This window comes from Fukomys damarensis, unplaced genomic scaffold (genome assembly GCF_012274545.1).
Source record: "Fukomys damarensis isolate Sample0158 unplaced genomic scaffold, DMR_v1.0_HiC HiC_scaffold_11, whole genome shotgun sequence".
NCBI classification, from domain to species: Eukaryota; Metazoa; Chordata; class Mammalia; order Rodentia; family Bathyergidae; genus Fukomys; species Fukomys damarensis.
Genome location: NW_022900923.1, coordinates 44,430,248 through 44,446,839, shown reverse-complemented (window position 1 = coordinate 44,446,839; position 16,592 = coordinate 44,430,248). Strand labels below are relative to the sequence as shown.

The 16,592-nt window shown below is 43.4% G+C and overlaps 1 protein-coding gene across 4 annotated transcripts in view; it reads right to left on the bottom strand.

Annotated features, from left to right (window-relative positions):
• Positions 1-16,592, bottom strand: part of Srgap2 (SLIT-ROBO Rho GTPase activating protein 2) — a 225,780-nt gene that overhangs the window by 92,935 nt on the left and 116,253 nt on the right. For all 4 annotated transcript variants that reach the window (XM_010613090.1, XM_010613092.1, XM_010613091.1 and 1 more), the window contains exon 3: positions 13,506-13,668. In XM_010613090.1, coding sequence (XP_010611392.1) covers positions 13,506-13,668 — 163 coding nt within the window. The remainder of the gene's footprint in view (positions 1-13,505; positions 13,669-16,592) is intronic.

Here is a 16,592-nt window from a genome sequence, read left to right as displayed (position 1 = left end):
TTGTTTTTTTTTTTTTTTTTTTTTTTTTGGTACCGGGACTGAACTCAGGTCCTTGCGCTTGCAAGGCAGGCCACCCAATCGCTGAGCTAAATCCCTGGCCCCCAAAAAGCCTGCTGTTGTTTTAAGAGGCCCTGAGAAGAAGGGTCAGGTAGGCTACGCGATTTTCCTTGCCTGAGAACGCCGAGGCCCAGAAAGGCCACTGACTCTGAGAGTAACAAAAAGAATGCTTTTTTCTACTCTCCACCCTCAAAAATGAACATCAAAAGGAAAACAAGGTCATGGGAACAGGCAAAGCAGGAAAGGAAGTGATGCTTATGTGGGCAGAAGGCTTGGATTATCTTGGCTCTGGAGAAGAGATAATTAAAGCTAGAGAATGGATCTCCCAGTTTGTCTTCTGTATTTCCTTTCTATCCTGTATGATAACACGCTGCTAGAAAAGATTAGCTTAAAGACCACCCCAGCTGGGAGAAGGTACAAACTGTACACTCTTCCACAGGAACACAACCCAGTACCATCTGGCCGTAACATCCTTCTGCAGAGTGACTTCTTTCCAGGTTTTAGCAATTACTACAACACTCCAGGAGGGAAGAGTAAGGACATGAGCGATTGACTTCAACGTAAAGATGAAGAAACTGACATCGCACATGGTGAAAGAACTGTGTGGAGCCAGCCAGGGCCCAGGCTCAGGCATAGCTTTGCGATCTGGTTTCCCAGCTAAGCTCAAAGACAATGAGGACGATAAAAGAGGAAGACAAAGGGAAGAAGGTGGGGGACTTCTTTCCTTGCCTTATATTAAATGGAACTGGGTATTTCCGAGCGAAAGCACAGGCTTCCCATACGCCCTAGAAGCAAGTGACTCCCACGAAGACAGCAAGGTGACTTCCAATCGTCTCCGGATGTGTGAGAATGTGGTCCGGTGGAGACGCAAAGCAACATGGCCGAAGAACATAAGGGATGTCTTCTGGGATAGCCAGAAGACAGGATGCCGTGTGGTCATAACGAGCAATGGGGGTTTAATCTCCTTCAAAATGAAAGGAAAATGTTACTACTCAGTCCTATCCCCAGGCCTCCTCTGTGTCTGCTTAATTTACCACGAGGACGATTCTGGGAGCCTGGAGATCAGGAAAGAGGACGCTCCTAGGTTCCTCTGGTCTTTCAAAGCCAAAATTAGTGCAGACAATTAAAATTAATAAAAAACTGACAGTTTCACTTTGAATAAATGCTCAGAAAAGCTGAATATAGACCCAAATGATTTGTGGAACACAGGGAAAAGAAGAAAAAGAAAAGCAAAAACAACCCCATGGCCTTAATTTAAAAAAAGGAAAGGAGGATCTGGTAGAAAAACTGAAGAGATCGGGAAAAGTCCAGTATGGTAGGCAAGGAAGATGAAAATGGAAAAACTGAAAATGCTATCTCAAAAGAAGAAAAATTTGCTTGTTTTCTAAATAAAATTTGTTTGTTTTTAAATAAAAATCACGTTTAGACAGGCAAGGAGTTCGAAGGGCAACTCTCATGGCAAAGGTAAACGGGAGACTCAGAAGTCAGTCCTGCAAGCAGGGAGCCTGAGATCAGAGGTGCCGCCTCCCTCTAACACACTGGGCGAGGAGCACAATGAGACGAGCATGGTGGCGACACTGGCCTGACGCAGGCATCGAACAGCCGGGCTACGGAAGGCGCGGCCATCACTTCCGTGCACGATTACGGGCTCCGCGGCTAACACCCGGCTGCCTGTCCACATCCGGGCCGCAGAGACGGTGATGGAAAGGGGGGGCCGTGGCTTGGGTCCCACTTGTCCCAGCAGCTGGAGGACCCGGAGAAAACTGCTGAAGCCCCCGCCCACGTTCTCATCCACCAGGAAAATGGGATCGGTGCTCATCCTAGAGGGCTGCTGGACCGAACAGCCTCACGCCTGGAAAGCACTGGCACAGCCCCTGGGCACACTCAGGACTTGTTTACTATGTGTCAGAATTGTTGTTATAGTTATTATTATTATTACTGCTTTGAATATTATAATAAAAATGGCACCGCTCAGCCTGTACACCGTCGGTGTAGTTTTTCCTATCAGCAATGAGTTTTTAGAAGCCACTGTCTATTGGCACGGTGCCCTCTTATCTCCTCAGAGAGTCATCTTGTACTCAAGCACAAGTGTTACAGGGATGGTAAAAGTAACTCACCTAGAATTACCAACAGATGTGTAACTTATCAGGATGAACAACTAAATTGCCGCCCAACATCTGTATGACAGCACCAAGTGTAAGATCTTACAATCAGCTTTTACCAATTTTAGATGTTACTACAAAGTGAAGGATTCAGGTTCTCATCACTGTATGGGCGGGGGTCAATGTCAGCCTGACTATGGTGGTTAACTAGGTGTTAGCTATTTCCCGACATGAAGTGACAGGAAGTACATGACGTTACCTATACTATGCATTTTACATAAAAAATGCATAACCTTCGGGAACAAGCCAAAGATGTCTACTCTCATCACTCTTACTCAATACAGTTCTTGAAGTTTTAGCTACACTGATTTAGCAAGAGAATAAAGTAAAATGGATACAAATAGGAAAGGAAGAAGTCAAATTATCCTTATTTGCAGGCGATATGATCCTATACTTAGAAGACCCAAAAGACTATTAGAGCTGATAAATGAATTCAACAAAGTAGCAGGATATAAAATCAACATTAAAAAAAATCAATAGCTTCACTACATACCAATAAAGGACTGGCTGAGAAAGAAATCAGGAAAACGATTTCATTCACAATAGCATCATATAAAATAAAATACATAGAGATCAATCTAACCAAGGAGCTAAAGACCTTTGCAACAAAAATTTTAGAACACCAGTGAAATGTGGCAGTGCACACCTATAATCCCAGTACTCTAGGAGGCAGAGGCAGGAGGATCACAAGTTCAAACCCAGCCTGGACAATTTAGTGATTCAGAGAGACCCTGTCTCAAAATAAAGCTCAGTGAGAAGGCCGTGGTTCAATTCCCAATATTGCCAATAAAAGAAAATGTTTTTGTTTTGTTTTTTCATAGAACGCTGAAGAAATTGAAAATATCAGAAGATGGAAAAATGGCTAATGCTGAAAGCTATCTACAGATTCAATGCAATTCCCATCAAAACACTAATGGCATTCTTCACAAAACTAGAAAACACAATCCTAAAATTCGTAAGGCAACACAAAAGACCCAGATGAGCCAAAGCAATCCTAACCACAAGAGCAAGAATGGAGCTGTCACAACACCTGATTTCACTCTGTACAGAGTTTTCTGCCTCAGCCTCCCAAGTGCTGAGTCACAGGCAGGTGCCACTACATCCGGCATGTTTTCTGTACTAATTTTCTACAATGCACATGTAATACAGAAATTTAAAAGGTCGTTCATAAGGACAGAAAGACAGGAGGAAGAAAAATAGAAAGTGGAGAAGGAGAAGAAAAGGAGAGGAAGGGAGACAGAAAAGGAATGGAGGGGAGAGACTCAGCGAGAAGCAGGTTTTGAACTCACTTCCCCTTAAGTCCAGATTGCAATCAGATCCAACAACCAGGCAACAAAGAAGGAGGCAACAATTACTTTCTAAAGATATCATCTGTAAATCCTGAAACCAAAGATGGTGGGATGCAGTCATGGAAAGAACACAGGAGTTCAAACATGTCACCTCTACTTCCTAGTCTGACAAAAGAGTTGAGATTTTAGTTTTTCAACTGTACATTAGAAAGAAAAATAATCTTTCACTATAGGGTTCATAGGGGCACGATTCATAACTGCCTCCAACTAGAAACTACCCAAATGCCACCAACACATAAATGGATAAAGTCAGAAGTTTCAAGATGTAGGAACCCTGCCAGCTCCAGGCAAGCTGGGACAGTTGGCCACCACAGGTTCTACCACTGCAGGGAGACCAAATGTGGAGCTACAAGTCTGCCACATTACAGGGGTTATAAACACGTCCGGCTTTCCAGGGAAGCCCCAGAAGCCAAGCTTTACATGTGTAGAGTATAGGTGGCACACACCTATAATCCCAGCACTTGAAAGGCTGAGGCAGGAGGATCACTAAGAGTTTGAGGCCAGCCTGGGCTACATAGTGAGACCCTGTCAAACCCACCTCCCCGCCAGCATGCAGAGGATGTCCCAGACTAAAGGTAAAGCCAAAATACACTCATTGTAGCAAAGCAGAAAACCAATCTCCTCCAAGTTCAAAGTGATCAACCAGCAGCTGCTTACTAGAAAACAAAATAAAACAAACCTAACACTCTTCACGAGAAGGTGAACACATCTATGTTCTCTATACCATATACAACGTCTAATATGTATAAGTGATATGGAAGTAGATGTGAAAAATAAGGAAAAATGCAATACTGAAAGCCAGGAGACAAAAGAATGGCATTTAAATTGCTGAGAGTTAGTTTAAGATTCCATTTATATTTTTTAAAAATTTGAAAGGCAAATGCTTGTTCTATATTAGAAGTAGCTACACTGCAGGGGCAAAGTGGAAGAGTGCACAGGGTCCCCCTATGACACTGACATTCTTTTACTCTCTCTGGATGCTGGTTACACAGTTGTTTCAGTTTGTAAAAATCCAGCAAACTGCACGCTTTACAATATGTGTTAAGTATTTAATACTTCCATAAAAAAAAAACCTTACAAAACATTTAAAGGGGCTAGAGCAAATACACATTTAGGGCCAACTACCCTGGGTGGTATTTATAGAAGGCATTTGGTTTTCTGTTCCTAACTTTTGAGATAGGGGCTGACTATGCAGTTCAGGCTGGCCTTGAACTCATTATGTACCCCAGACTGGCCTCGAATTTAAGGCACTCTGCCTGCCTCAGTCTCCAAATGCCGGGATCACAGGCATGTGCCACACCTGGCACACAGCGGGCATTTGTAACAAGAGTTTTATCATCATCCCACAGAAAGTTTGGGGAGATCTAAGTGGATTAAAAAGCCTAAGCTTCCTAGGAGAAAATCTTACTGCTCAGTTTAATTTTTAAGCTCTTTTTAAGCACTAGCCCAATGCTGTGTTTACAATATTCACCACACACTTACTGACTGGGTGGATCTTCTAATTCAGAGTAGTATTCACGTACAAGGGTTTCATTTGGACCCTTCTGTTTTCTGTCCACTGAAACTTTCTTCTTCTTCCTCCTCCCCTACATCTCTTCTCATTCCTCTTCTTTGGATTTTCTTAATCATCCTTTGGTTTATAAAAACAATTACCCCTATACCTTTTCCTTTGTTTGTTTTTTGAGACAGGGTCTTCAGGCTTGCCTTGAGCTCACCATGCAGCCCAGGCTGGGCTCAAACTCTTGACGCTCTTCCTGCCTCGGCCTCCTGAGTGCTGGGATTACAGGTGTGTGCCAGCACAGTACACCTCTGAATGTTCTAAACCTGGGGTCTTGAGCTCTTTCAGAAAAGACAGCTGTGTACCTAAGAACTAAGCCACCAAAAAGGTAAACACATAAACCTAAGGAAAAGACTGCAGGCATGTTTGATGCACATATCCCCTTTGAGTCACAGCTTCCTAAATCCTAAAAAAGCCTGGACCACCCAGAGAGACGCCTCTGGGAAAGCATAGGTTGCTTCTGACCTCGTGTCATAGAAACCAAAGAGACACCAGGAGCAGCACGGGCTACAGAGCCCCCTGTGTTGGCTTTGGCAGCAAACCTGACACCTTTATCAGTAGAGGTAGCTTTGAAGTAGCTGGCAGTCTTCCATGCCCTACTCAAAGAAGCTCAGCTGCACATCCTATTCTTTTCTTCAAAGATGATCTCTTTATCAGATATGAGAGAAAAGAGCTCAATTAATCAGAACAGATTTTTGCAACCACAAAAATAAACTGGGCAACTGGAACAGCTGCCTAAAGAGCACGGGACAATGCTGCTGGTCACTGTGTTACAATGCAGAGGAAATTCAATCAATGAGACACTGAGTTTGGTAGGGGAGGTGGGGAGACATGGAAAGGTAAACTGCTCCTCTACTCCTTCCTAAAGGCATCTCCATGTTAAACCCTTTCTCAGGGGTACAGGACACAGGGACAACCTTTGGGAAACCTTTCTCCATGCTGTACCGTCTGGCCTTGGTGTCCATGGGGGTCTTGTTACTGAACCCCCGAGGACACCAAACCCAAAGGTACTCAAGTCCTGTACATGAAATGGCACCATTTGCATAAAGGCTTTGCATATCCTCCTGTATACTTTAAATCATCTTTGGATTCCTTATACTACCTAATACAAAATAAATGCTACATAAATAGTTGTTATACTTTGTTGTTTAGAGAATAACGATGAGAAAACAGTCCAAATATGTACAGGATGCAGATGCAATTTTTTTCCCAGGAGTTTTGACCTGCACTTGCTTGAATCCGCAATGTGGAACCTGTAGATGTACAGGGCTTTGACAGTACCTGCTGGAGATGTATGGACACTGTGGTTCGGGTTTTCTCTTCCTATTTGTGACAGTGACACCACAGAACATGGCTCCTTACAGCAGCCCCATGCTCTCTGCACATATGCCAAGCAGCTGGACTCAGAGGCTCCAGAGGAAATCTGATCCCAGTCCAAAGGGAATAAACAGGCAGCAGACACTGCCTTTAGTCTAAAATCTCCTTTATCCTCTTTTACTGCCAGCCCCATTTCCTTGGTGCCAAGGAAATCTGACTGGTCATAGCAAGTCTCCTGTGACTGATTTATCAATGGTGTAATGTTTAACATTTGAGGGTCCTGGAAAGAAGTCTTAATTGAGCCTCTTAATTCCTTCCTCAGCACTCTTCTTGTATTCCCCGCTTTTTTCAGTGCGAAGGAAGCCAAATCTACCTTTCGTCCCCCTCCAGGTATGAAGCAGGAACCACATCAGGTTGCTAGAGAGACTGGCCCAGCTGCTCCAGTACTGGAGGGGCAGGCATGGCGCACACATCCTCCATGTCCCTCACCTGCCCCGACATGGAAAGCCAGGTTATCAGCAGCATGGTCCTCAACCTTGGCTGTACGCAGCAACCCCTGGGACGTACTGCTGAGACTGATTCAACTGTACTGAGGTGGGTTCTTGGTTATGAGTATGTTTATTATCTTTTAAATCAACTTTCCTGAAGCATAATTTACAGAGAATAAAATGTAGACATACAAAAAATAAAGTGTACCGTACGGTAAGTTTGGACAAATACACACCCACCCTTAGGATTACATAACATTCTCATAAGCTGTTCAGTGTCCTTCTGTGCTTCCCTCTGCAGTCAACCCTTCATCCCCACCCTGGGTCCAAGGCAAACACTGATCTGCTTTCTGTCACTAAAAATTTATCTTTTCTGAAGTTCTGTATAAATGGAAACATACAGAATGTACTTGTTTATGCCCCATTCGGAATGCTCCATTGAGCTCATTTACATCGTTATCTATCAGCCCATCTTTTGTTGCTGAGTGGTGCATATGGATGCACCACGATTCGTTCTTCCCTTCATCCGCTGAGGGGTCTCTGGGCCATCATGAGGGAAGTACGAGCTTCCTAGGGCAGCTGTAACAAATTACTGTACACTTGGTGGCTTAAAATAACGTGTATTTGCTCTCTTATGTGTGTAGAGGTCAGAACTCCAAAAATAATTTCCCTGGTCTGAAACCAAGGGAGGCGCTGGAGGAAGAGCGTTCTTGCTTTTCTAGCACCTACACCTGCTGCATGGCTTGTTCTTCACACAATGCCAACAGCAGAGCATTTTTTTTTCCTCTCTGTAACTCTGGTCCTATCCAGTGGCCTTCCTTTCTTTCATCTGTAATCTGTCTCAAAGGGGCACTGTGACTGTAGTTAGGCCCATCTGGGTAATCAGGCATAACATTCCATCACCAGAACCTGCGGTGTCACAAGGAAAAGGTAACACTCAGGGTTCAAGGACTAAAGCATGGACACCTTTTGGGAGGGGCAAGCATTTTCAGCCTATCACAAAAGCTGTTCTAAATATCAAGGTACAGGTCTTTGTGTAGATATAAGCTCTTATTTCTCTTGGGAAAATGCCTAGAAATACCTGGAACTGCTAGGTCTGATGATAAGAATATATCTAACTTTATAAAACCCTGACAAACCATTTCCCAAACTGGTTGTCTTGTTTCACAGTCTCATCAATTGTGTGCGTGTGCGTGTGTGCGTGTGTGTGCGCGTGTGCATGCAATACTGGGGATTGAATCCAAGGTGTGCTATGCTATATCCCTGGGCCTCTTAAAGTTTTATTTTTAGACAGTGTCTTGGCAAATTGTTGGCTGACCTTGAACTTTCGATTCTGCTGCCTCGACCTCCAGAAGAGTAGTTAGCTGACACTATAGGTGTGTGCCTCTACATTTAGCCCTCCCTTGTCAACACTTGGTATTGTCAGGAGCTGTAATTTTAACCACCTAGCAAATTTGTGGTATATCACCTTATTTTTTCGTTTTTCACTTTTTTTTTCCTGGTGCTGGTTATAGAACTCAGGGCTTCATGCATGATATTCAAGCACTCTGCCACTGGGCTAGATTCCCAAGTCTTTCTCATTGTTTTGATTTACAGCTCCCTGATAATTAATAACATTCAGTATTTTTTCATGAGCTGGCTGGCCATTTACATATCTTTACTACTGATGTCCTTACTAAAATGTTTTGCTTATTCTTAAACATCTGTACCATACTATACATTATTAGTGAGTCCTAAGAGTCCTTTATTCTATATTTGAATGTGACCCCAAAGTTCAGTGTTGGAAACCCAGCCCTCAATGAAACAGTGCATTGAGGTGGGACCTTTGGGGGTGACTGGGTGAATGAATTAAAACCATCACCGTGAGCGTGGTCTAGGTATCTGATATGGGCTTGGATCACAGGATGAGCCTGGCTCGTGCACTTGCACTCCCTGTGGTCCCTGCCTCACTTCTACTGTGTCATGAGCCAGCACGTAGGCCCTTGCCTCACGTGAGCCCATCAGTCTCATTTATCTTTTTTTTTCTTTTATAATCCATGCTTTTTATATCCTAAGAGATCTTTATTCAAGGTCACAAAGATATTTTAAAAACTCTCCAAGTAACTTTCTTTTGTTTTTTTGTTTTTTTGGTATCAGGGCTTGAACTCAGGCCCTTGGGCTTGCAAGGAAGGCAGCAGAACCACTGAATTAAATCCCCGGCCCTCCAAGTAACTTCTGTGAACTGGCAAAATTGACACTACTGGTTTATGGGAAACCTGACCTTGCTCTCTTAATTCAACCTGAGTTTCTGCTGAGAAACTTACAGTGCTTGAGGTAAAGCAGGACTACAGTGAACTGGGGAACTATAAAAACAAGGATATAACTGACAGAGAGCCTCCGACTGTCTGAACTGACCGGCTTCCAAACTCAACTGTGAGCAGCTGTCAAGTGCTAAAACAATGAGCTGAAAAAGCAAAGTCAGATCCACTTTTAGTGCATTCCAGCTAAGTGAAAGGAGGAGGAGAGGAAAGAATCGTTCTCTAGCCTGTGGGAAGCAGCACACCCAAGTTTCCACTTTAACCTGATCAACTGGGGAAAATTATTTCTGTTTTGGTGGAATTCTTTTAGAACATGCCTCTCACAGACCCTACACAGATACAACAGTCAGACTTGGCAGTGTTTGGTCACCGTTTTTGAAGCCACCACATTAAACAAATGAAGGTGGCAGCAATAATATTTGCCCAAACTTTGGTTCCAACAGGGTCAAACAGACTGAGCTTTCTTTCATTACACGAAAGGAAATGTTAGGAGCACCCAATGGGCTTGATTTTCCCTGCACTCCTAGACAAAGTGGGTCTGTCTCTAGGCTGTGGCCAGGAGGCCACTTTCTCCAGATGTTATATTTAGGAATCTCCATCACAGTCTCCTGCAAAATGAGAAGTATGTCCCAGAAGGCATAACCACAAACCAGAGGGCCAGCAGGAGAACCCCGAAGGGAGTTCAGCAGCACAGAGGGGCCGACTGTGCAGCCACCTTGCCATCCTCAAATTAGCTGAATTAGCTTTGATCCAGATTTTTGGCCAGTTCTCACATTTAATGAGTCTTTGTTTCCCTTTTACTAGAGATTCTGGCCCTGGGGAGAAAAATATGCTGCCCGTTTCAAGCCAACTCCCAGTTGGCGGCCCAGCACCAGGTAAGAGAACAATCCAATGTTGACGTCTAGCACCTCCACAGCTTCTGAGGTCAGGATCAAAAGAAAAGGTTAGGTTAATTCTATAACTCAGTGAAATGTGTGGATTCAATGGAAAAGGGTAAGAAAACTTGGAACAGCCTCCTCACTGCACACCGGAGAGGGCGGGAGCCAGGGGATGCGACTTAAAACACCAGCTGTATAGCATTTCTGCCTAATCTCTTTCAACCTCAGGTCCCTCCTTCGCCAAAATAGAAATAAAGATAGTAACCAACTTACAGAATTATTGGAAGGATCAAAGGAGATAATGTATATCAAGTACTTAATACAATACCTGATGCATAAATATTCGAAAATGTTGGCTTATTGTCATCATTAACTGTGCCAGTGAATTTTGTAGATGAAAATTAACATAAAGCACAGCTGTCCATAGTCAAGAAAGAAATAAACCCAGCTTTTCTCAAGCTTTTGTCTACAAAGAAATGGATTTTCCTTTTGCTGCTAGGACCAAATTTACTAGTAAAAGAAAAGAAAGACATACCTATTTTATACATTTAGACTCAGTTTGGCATCTCATGGCTACTGATCTGAGAGACTCTTCATTCCTCAAGAAACCTGGTCTTCAATGACTTAAATCAGCCCTCTCCACAGCCCATCTCACTCTTGGGACTGCAATTTATTTACCAAAATTTAACAAAGTTTACACAACACCTAGCAGAAGCCCCTAGTGTGGCTGGCGATCACAGAACTGTCCCAGACTGTACTTAGAAGGTGTCATGGGGATCACAGTTGAGGGAACTGAGACACCCCAAGGAGTCAGTGGCCATGGGCTCAGAGCTAACAGAGCTGGACCCAAAAGAAAGGCCCACCTGAGGAAGGCCTTTGCTTTGATATTCAAAGCAAGCCCCCAAGAAGCTTCACATAACTGACAGGGTGCTGGATGGAGGGGCGCACACCTGTAATCCCAGTACCTGAAGGCTGAGGCAGGAGGATCCCCAGAAGTTTGAGGCCAGCCTAGGCTACATAGGGAGACCCTGTCTCAAAAAACCAAAAACCAAATCAAAGCAAAACAAACAACAAAAAAACCAACAGGGTAGCTAGGAGCATCCCAAGGCAGCTTATCCGACCAGTATATTCTAACCAGTGAGATTCTAATTTATCATGTGCAACACACTCTAAACAAAAGAAACTGAAAAACTGGGGTATGGAGAATGTTTCTTTGCCTGTTTCTAGAAAGCAGAGAGGTCCTTACCCAGCCGAAACAGAATTAATCTGTTTATTTAGAATTCTTTGTGTACACTGGGGTCCCAAGGGAGGGGAAGGAGATTATTCACTCTGTAGGCCACTCAGCAATCCTCTGCATCAGTCTGATCAACTATAATCTAACTGAAACAAAGTCATAAAGATCAAGAGAAAGTTCTACAGCCTGTAATGTACAAACTATGGAAAAACTCACAAATGTAATGTCAAGTGAGAGAAACAAGACTCCAGAGAGTATGGACCGTATGATTCTACTTAAATATGAGGTGAAGCAATACTAATTTCCTCCATGAAAAGTCAGAAGAGTGGTTATCCTGACAGGCCTAGAAGGGGGGGACTAAAAGGGCACATGGGGGTGGTCCTCTAAGGTAGTAAAATGTTTTGTTCCTTGGTGGGTTCACTTTGTGCAAATGCACCAAGTTGAGTGCACTTTTCCTCTATGAGATATATAAAAAGTCCCACAAAATACACAAACAGTCCTATGTAAGATCTCCCTTACACCGCCAGCATAAAGGGCACCAGTAATGAAGGGCAGCCTTGACACCATGGCGGAAATACTGTCTGGAGGGGACCTGCCTTCTGGAGGTAACAGGCCCCATGCCTCGCGCATGTGTCACACATGGAGGCCTCCAAGGAAATGGCGCTGAGCACCTGGGAAGCTCGCGGCTTTCACCACAGTCATCTGTGATCTGGAGAAGCTAGACTTCCCCAGCTTGGACGCTAGTCTCAAAGCCTCTGAGAGTAGGAGCAAAGAAGGCTGACAGATTAGGCAAAGTCAACCTAGGTGAACATCCCCAGCCAAAGTGTTTTCTCAAAACAGAGAAAATGGAGGCAGAAACTACTAGCCCATCCTTTCCTGCTGAGATAATCTAAGTGGTTGTCAAGGTCACACAGAAAGGCTGAAGTGGTGACCAATAACTGTTGAGATTTTGCCTCGAAAGGTTTTCATTTAGTCACACAAGTGTTGCAGAAGAATTCAAATTAGTAACAAGCAAATGAGAGCAGATGCTGGGAACTATGGAGATGGTGTAAAGCACCCTTATCCCTAAGTTAAGTGCAGGGCAGCAGCCATCTTTCTCTCCTCTACTCTGCTGGATGACTGTACCCTGGGTACCTTGTCTCTGAGACACCGGGAAGACCCCTTCCTGAGTCAGTCCACGGACAGCTAGGGGCTGTAACTCAGTTCTTTTTTCACACTGGTAGAAACAGAAGAGATTGAGTACCAATTCCAAACCTAGAGAAGTCTAGAAAACTTACAATAAGGACTAGAAAGCTGATCAAGAGTTTGCAGATGCACTGTTGATGATCCTGCCTGTGAGTCTTTTCTCTCACGGCCACAAATCTAAACATTCAATCACTAGAAACCAATGAATTCTGAAGAGCCCTATATAATTCTTTCTCTCCCTGCAACTTACGGGAAGTTTACTCATCTTCGGGAAAGTGTTTTGGGGATGTCAGAGACTGAGTATCAGGCTTAGTTTAATATGTGTAATGGTTGGTGCTTTTACCACCATTTGTAGCCAGGCCTCATGAATAAATGGCTCCACTAAGAGTTCATCACAAGAGGATTCTGATTTCTAAGAGGCTAGTTCTACCGACAGAAAAGGTGAATTCTTTAAGATTATTGAATCTATTTTTAGTTTTTCTTTGATCAAATTGCTCAATCAATTGAGGTGAGCTTCAGAAAACCCTGAAGGACTCGTGGGAAAGATGCAGCATGAGACGAATAACCAAATTCACAAACCTACCTTGTCCAAGATGAAAACCTGGAAAGAGATCTAACTAAAAACATAAACATGCATGAATATGCTAAATGAACTAGAAGAAAATATGACATAATACTCAAGTTCCCTGAATCCCAACAGCTTTGCAAATTACTTGAACAAACACCAAAATAGTTATTGAGATACGCAGATAATTAACAATGGCGCCAGCCCTAGGGTTGAACCTTGCAAATGGTTACTTTCCAAGGGGGATACTAATTCAGCTCAGAGAGGATGAAAGGAATGCCCATTCAGATATTCTCTTCTCTATGAACATGAGTAGAAAACAGCCACATAAAAGCCTGACAAGAAAGCTAGTAAGACACCTATTCTCCTATTTATAAGACAGTATCACTGCTTTACCAAAACAATATCTACATACCTTTTTAAAGAGTCTTCCCGAGTCCTCGCTGACTTGGACAAATCGAGGAATTATATTATTCAGGTAGATATCGCTCAGGGTGGTATGGTCCCTGCTCTCCCGTTTCACCTGGTTTAAGAGGAGATTCCAACAGTTGACTGGAGAGAGAACATTCTGATCTTTCCTGTAAAGAAATAGCATGAAAAATAAAATCAATGTTGGTAAGCAACCAGGGCCTACATGTGCAATTAGAGCTCATGTCACAAAATCACAGCAAGCAAAGCACAACCAGAAATAAAGATATCTTTCCTAAAGCCTGATCACTACGTATTTTTCTTTTCTAAAAACTCAGTGGAGAAAACAGGAAAAAATAAGAACAAGGAAAGGGAAATGAGAGGAAGAGGATTACTGTTAAGTACTATGTCCTAGGAACTCAGGGAAAACTTTAAATGTACTGCCACATTCAAGCACCATCATTTCACTGTAATGAAGGAACGATCATTGATGACTTTTCACTGATTTAAAAACAGAAGCTGACAGAGGTTGTAATTTGTCTGTAAGCACGTAAGGAGTCACAGGTACCAGAAGCACAGTTCAGCACTGTCTGACTAGAACAGGTCTGGGCCAACTGACTTAAAGTCCATTCTGTAGCCATTGGGTCACTTGGCCTATCACTTGGGTTAGAAAAAAAAAGGTACGATTTTTATCCACAGGCAAAAATCTCTGCAGCATGACACTAAATCCCCAAAAGCTTATCTACTGTAGGGTTCAATGAAGGCAACTTTGGTGACATCTGCTCTGAAAAGTTCAGTTCTATGGAACCCATCTAAGGAATTTTGATTTCACTGACTGAACCTGTCTCACATCTCACGTAACTAAGATCATGAGCCATGCCTGGAAGTACTGCATATATTCCTAAAACATTTAGGGCTTGAGAAGAGCCAGAGTGCTAACTCTCAGATTCTCATTTTAAAGGAAAGCAAGGTGATCAGAAAGAATTATCACCTCAGTTCACAGTACTAATTTTAGGAACAGAAAGTTCTGCGCCTGGAATTTTGATTTCTCAAAGACAGAAACAAAGTAGGAATCATTATGGTGCTATTTGTCAAGCGTCACTGTGTGCTTGGCACACGGCCGGGGCCTTTGCACACCCACAACTGTCCGAGCAGATGGCTGCTGTGGAAAGATGAGGAAAGGTGGACCACCGGAACATTTAACACCTTCCTCTAAGGTCACACAGCAAAAAGGTGGCAGTGCTGGGATTCAAAGCCAGTACAGAAGTGCAAAGAGAGTGCTCTGAGAAGAACCCCAACTTGTACCTTTCCCTTCCCTGGCCTCCCTCCAGTCAGACTCTCAATGCACACAAAGCAGTTGACAGTGGCTTGGTTCTTGGACCCACACTGTCCTGGCCAGTACTGAAGGGTTCCAGGCACCTGCGACTTGTAAAGCTGGAACTTCAACTTGACCAAGTTTTTTAGTTCTGCAATGACATTAACAAACAGTCACATCACACCTGCATGGGCTCCTGAACACTCAGACCAGCAAATCAGTTAGCTGTCTTGCCAATCTAAGAAGCTGATTCAAGCCCACAACTATCACAATCCAAATGAGATTGTCCTAACCTTGTCCCCACAAGTCCTGCACTGCATCACAGAGATGGCACTTCTTCTGTGGACAAAATTACTAGCACTTAATGTGCCAATCAGGGTGGCAACATTATGTCCATTACCTCTGTGGGGAAATTAAGATTCCTCTGAAAATTAAAAACTACAGTAGCGAAGAGGGAAACATACGTGCAACTCATTTCCTTGTAAGTATTTAACATCTGAAAAAATATAGCTAAACAGGAAACAATCTTAAATCTAAAATAGTGAGAGACTGAAGCACATTTACTCAACGATATTTGCTGTTTCTATTACAAGGAAACTTTCAAATTAATTCCAAATCAGTTTTAGTTATAATGTTCTAAAAAAAATCTAATTTACATTTCCCCAAGTGGTTTCTCTTGGAATGATACCCACATCCTCAGTCAGCATGAAATGTACCAGGCCACTACACTTTTCTAGAAGCACAGATCTCAGAAGGCTTTATATTTACAGTTGGATTCCATCTGCTTTCAAGGGGAGAATACGAGTTGGAGGTCTCTATTGTGCTTCACACACAAAAATGATGCTATAATTTAGTCTCACAAATGTGTGAAAGTTTATCTTTGATGAACACTGTTTGCCATTGGGTGTTTCTGTGGTTAAGAGACTGGTGTCACCCCAGTGTGGTGCAGGAAATGAAGGAGCTGTCATCAGAGGGCTGGACAGCCAGGCTAAGCCAGACTAGCTCAGGAAGGGAAGCCACAGGTCACAGGGGAGCATGAAAGCAAACTCAGCCCAAGGCTACAGAAGAGGATGCAAGGCATACACACCCCCAGGTACCCTCCAAAGAAAAGATAAGCGAACAAATAGGGGTTAATGACCAGGGTACATGGGGGCTGGTGGTAGATCAAGGGCTTAGAATACCTGAGGTCCTGGGACCTATCACAACATCATCCAGTTCAAAAAAGAGAAAAAGGAAAGAAGGAAGGGAGGGAGGGACGGAGGGAGAGAAGGAGGAAGCAAAAGTGAGAATGCCTTATTACCAAAAAACTTTACCAAGAACTTATTTAAAGGTACAAGTACTTCTACCATATGTATTTATTCCCATCCTTACAGCACGAAGTTGGACAGCTATTGCCGGTTTCACTAAGTGTGAGCTTTTAAACTCTATTTTCAGAAACTCTCAATAGCAGAAAAATCATATTTCAATTAAAACAACAATAAACCATCTATACAAATAATGAGTGACCCCCGCAGGAAGAGCTCGGCCCCGGACCCCCACATTAGAGACCAACGTAGTCTACTGGAGAAGTAGCAATGGGTGGGTTCCGCGCAGGCTTCTTTTTTAACCCAAGCCACTGTGTGCTTCCTGGAATAAAGCCGTGCAGGGGAGCAGTCAAGTTCACTGCGTCACAGAAGGCTGAGGGGCCTCTGCTGGGCTCATGGCAGACCCTGCCTGGCTCCTGAGAATCTACACCCTCACTTCATTATCAATTGCTGGGGCTCACCTAATTAACATCTA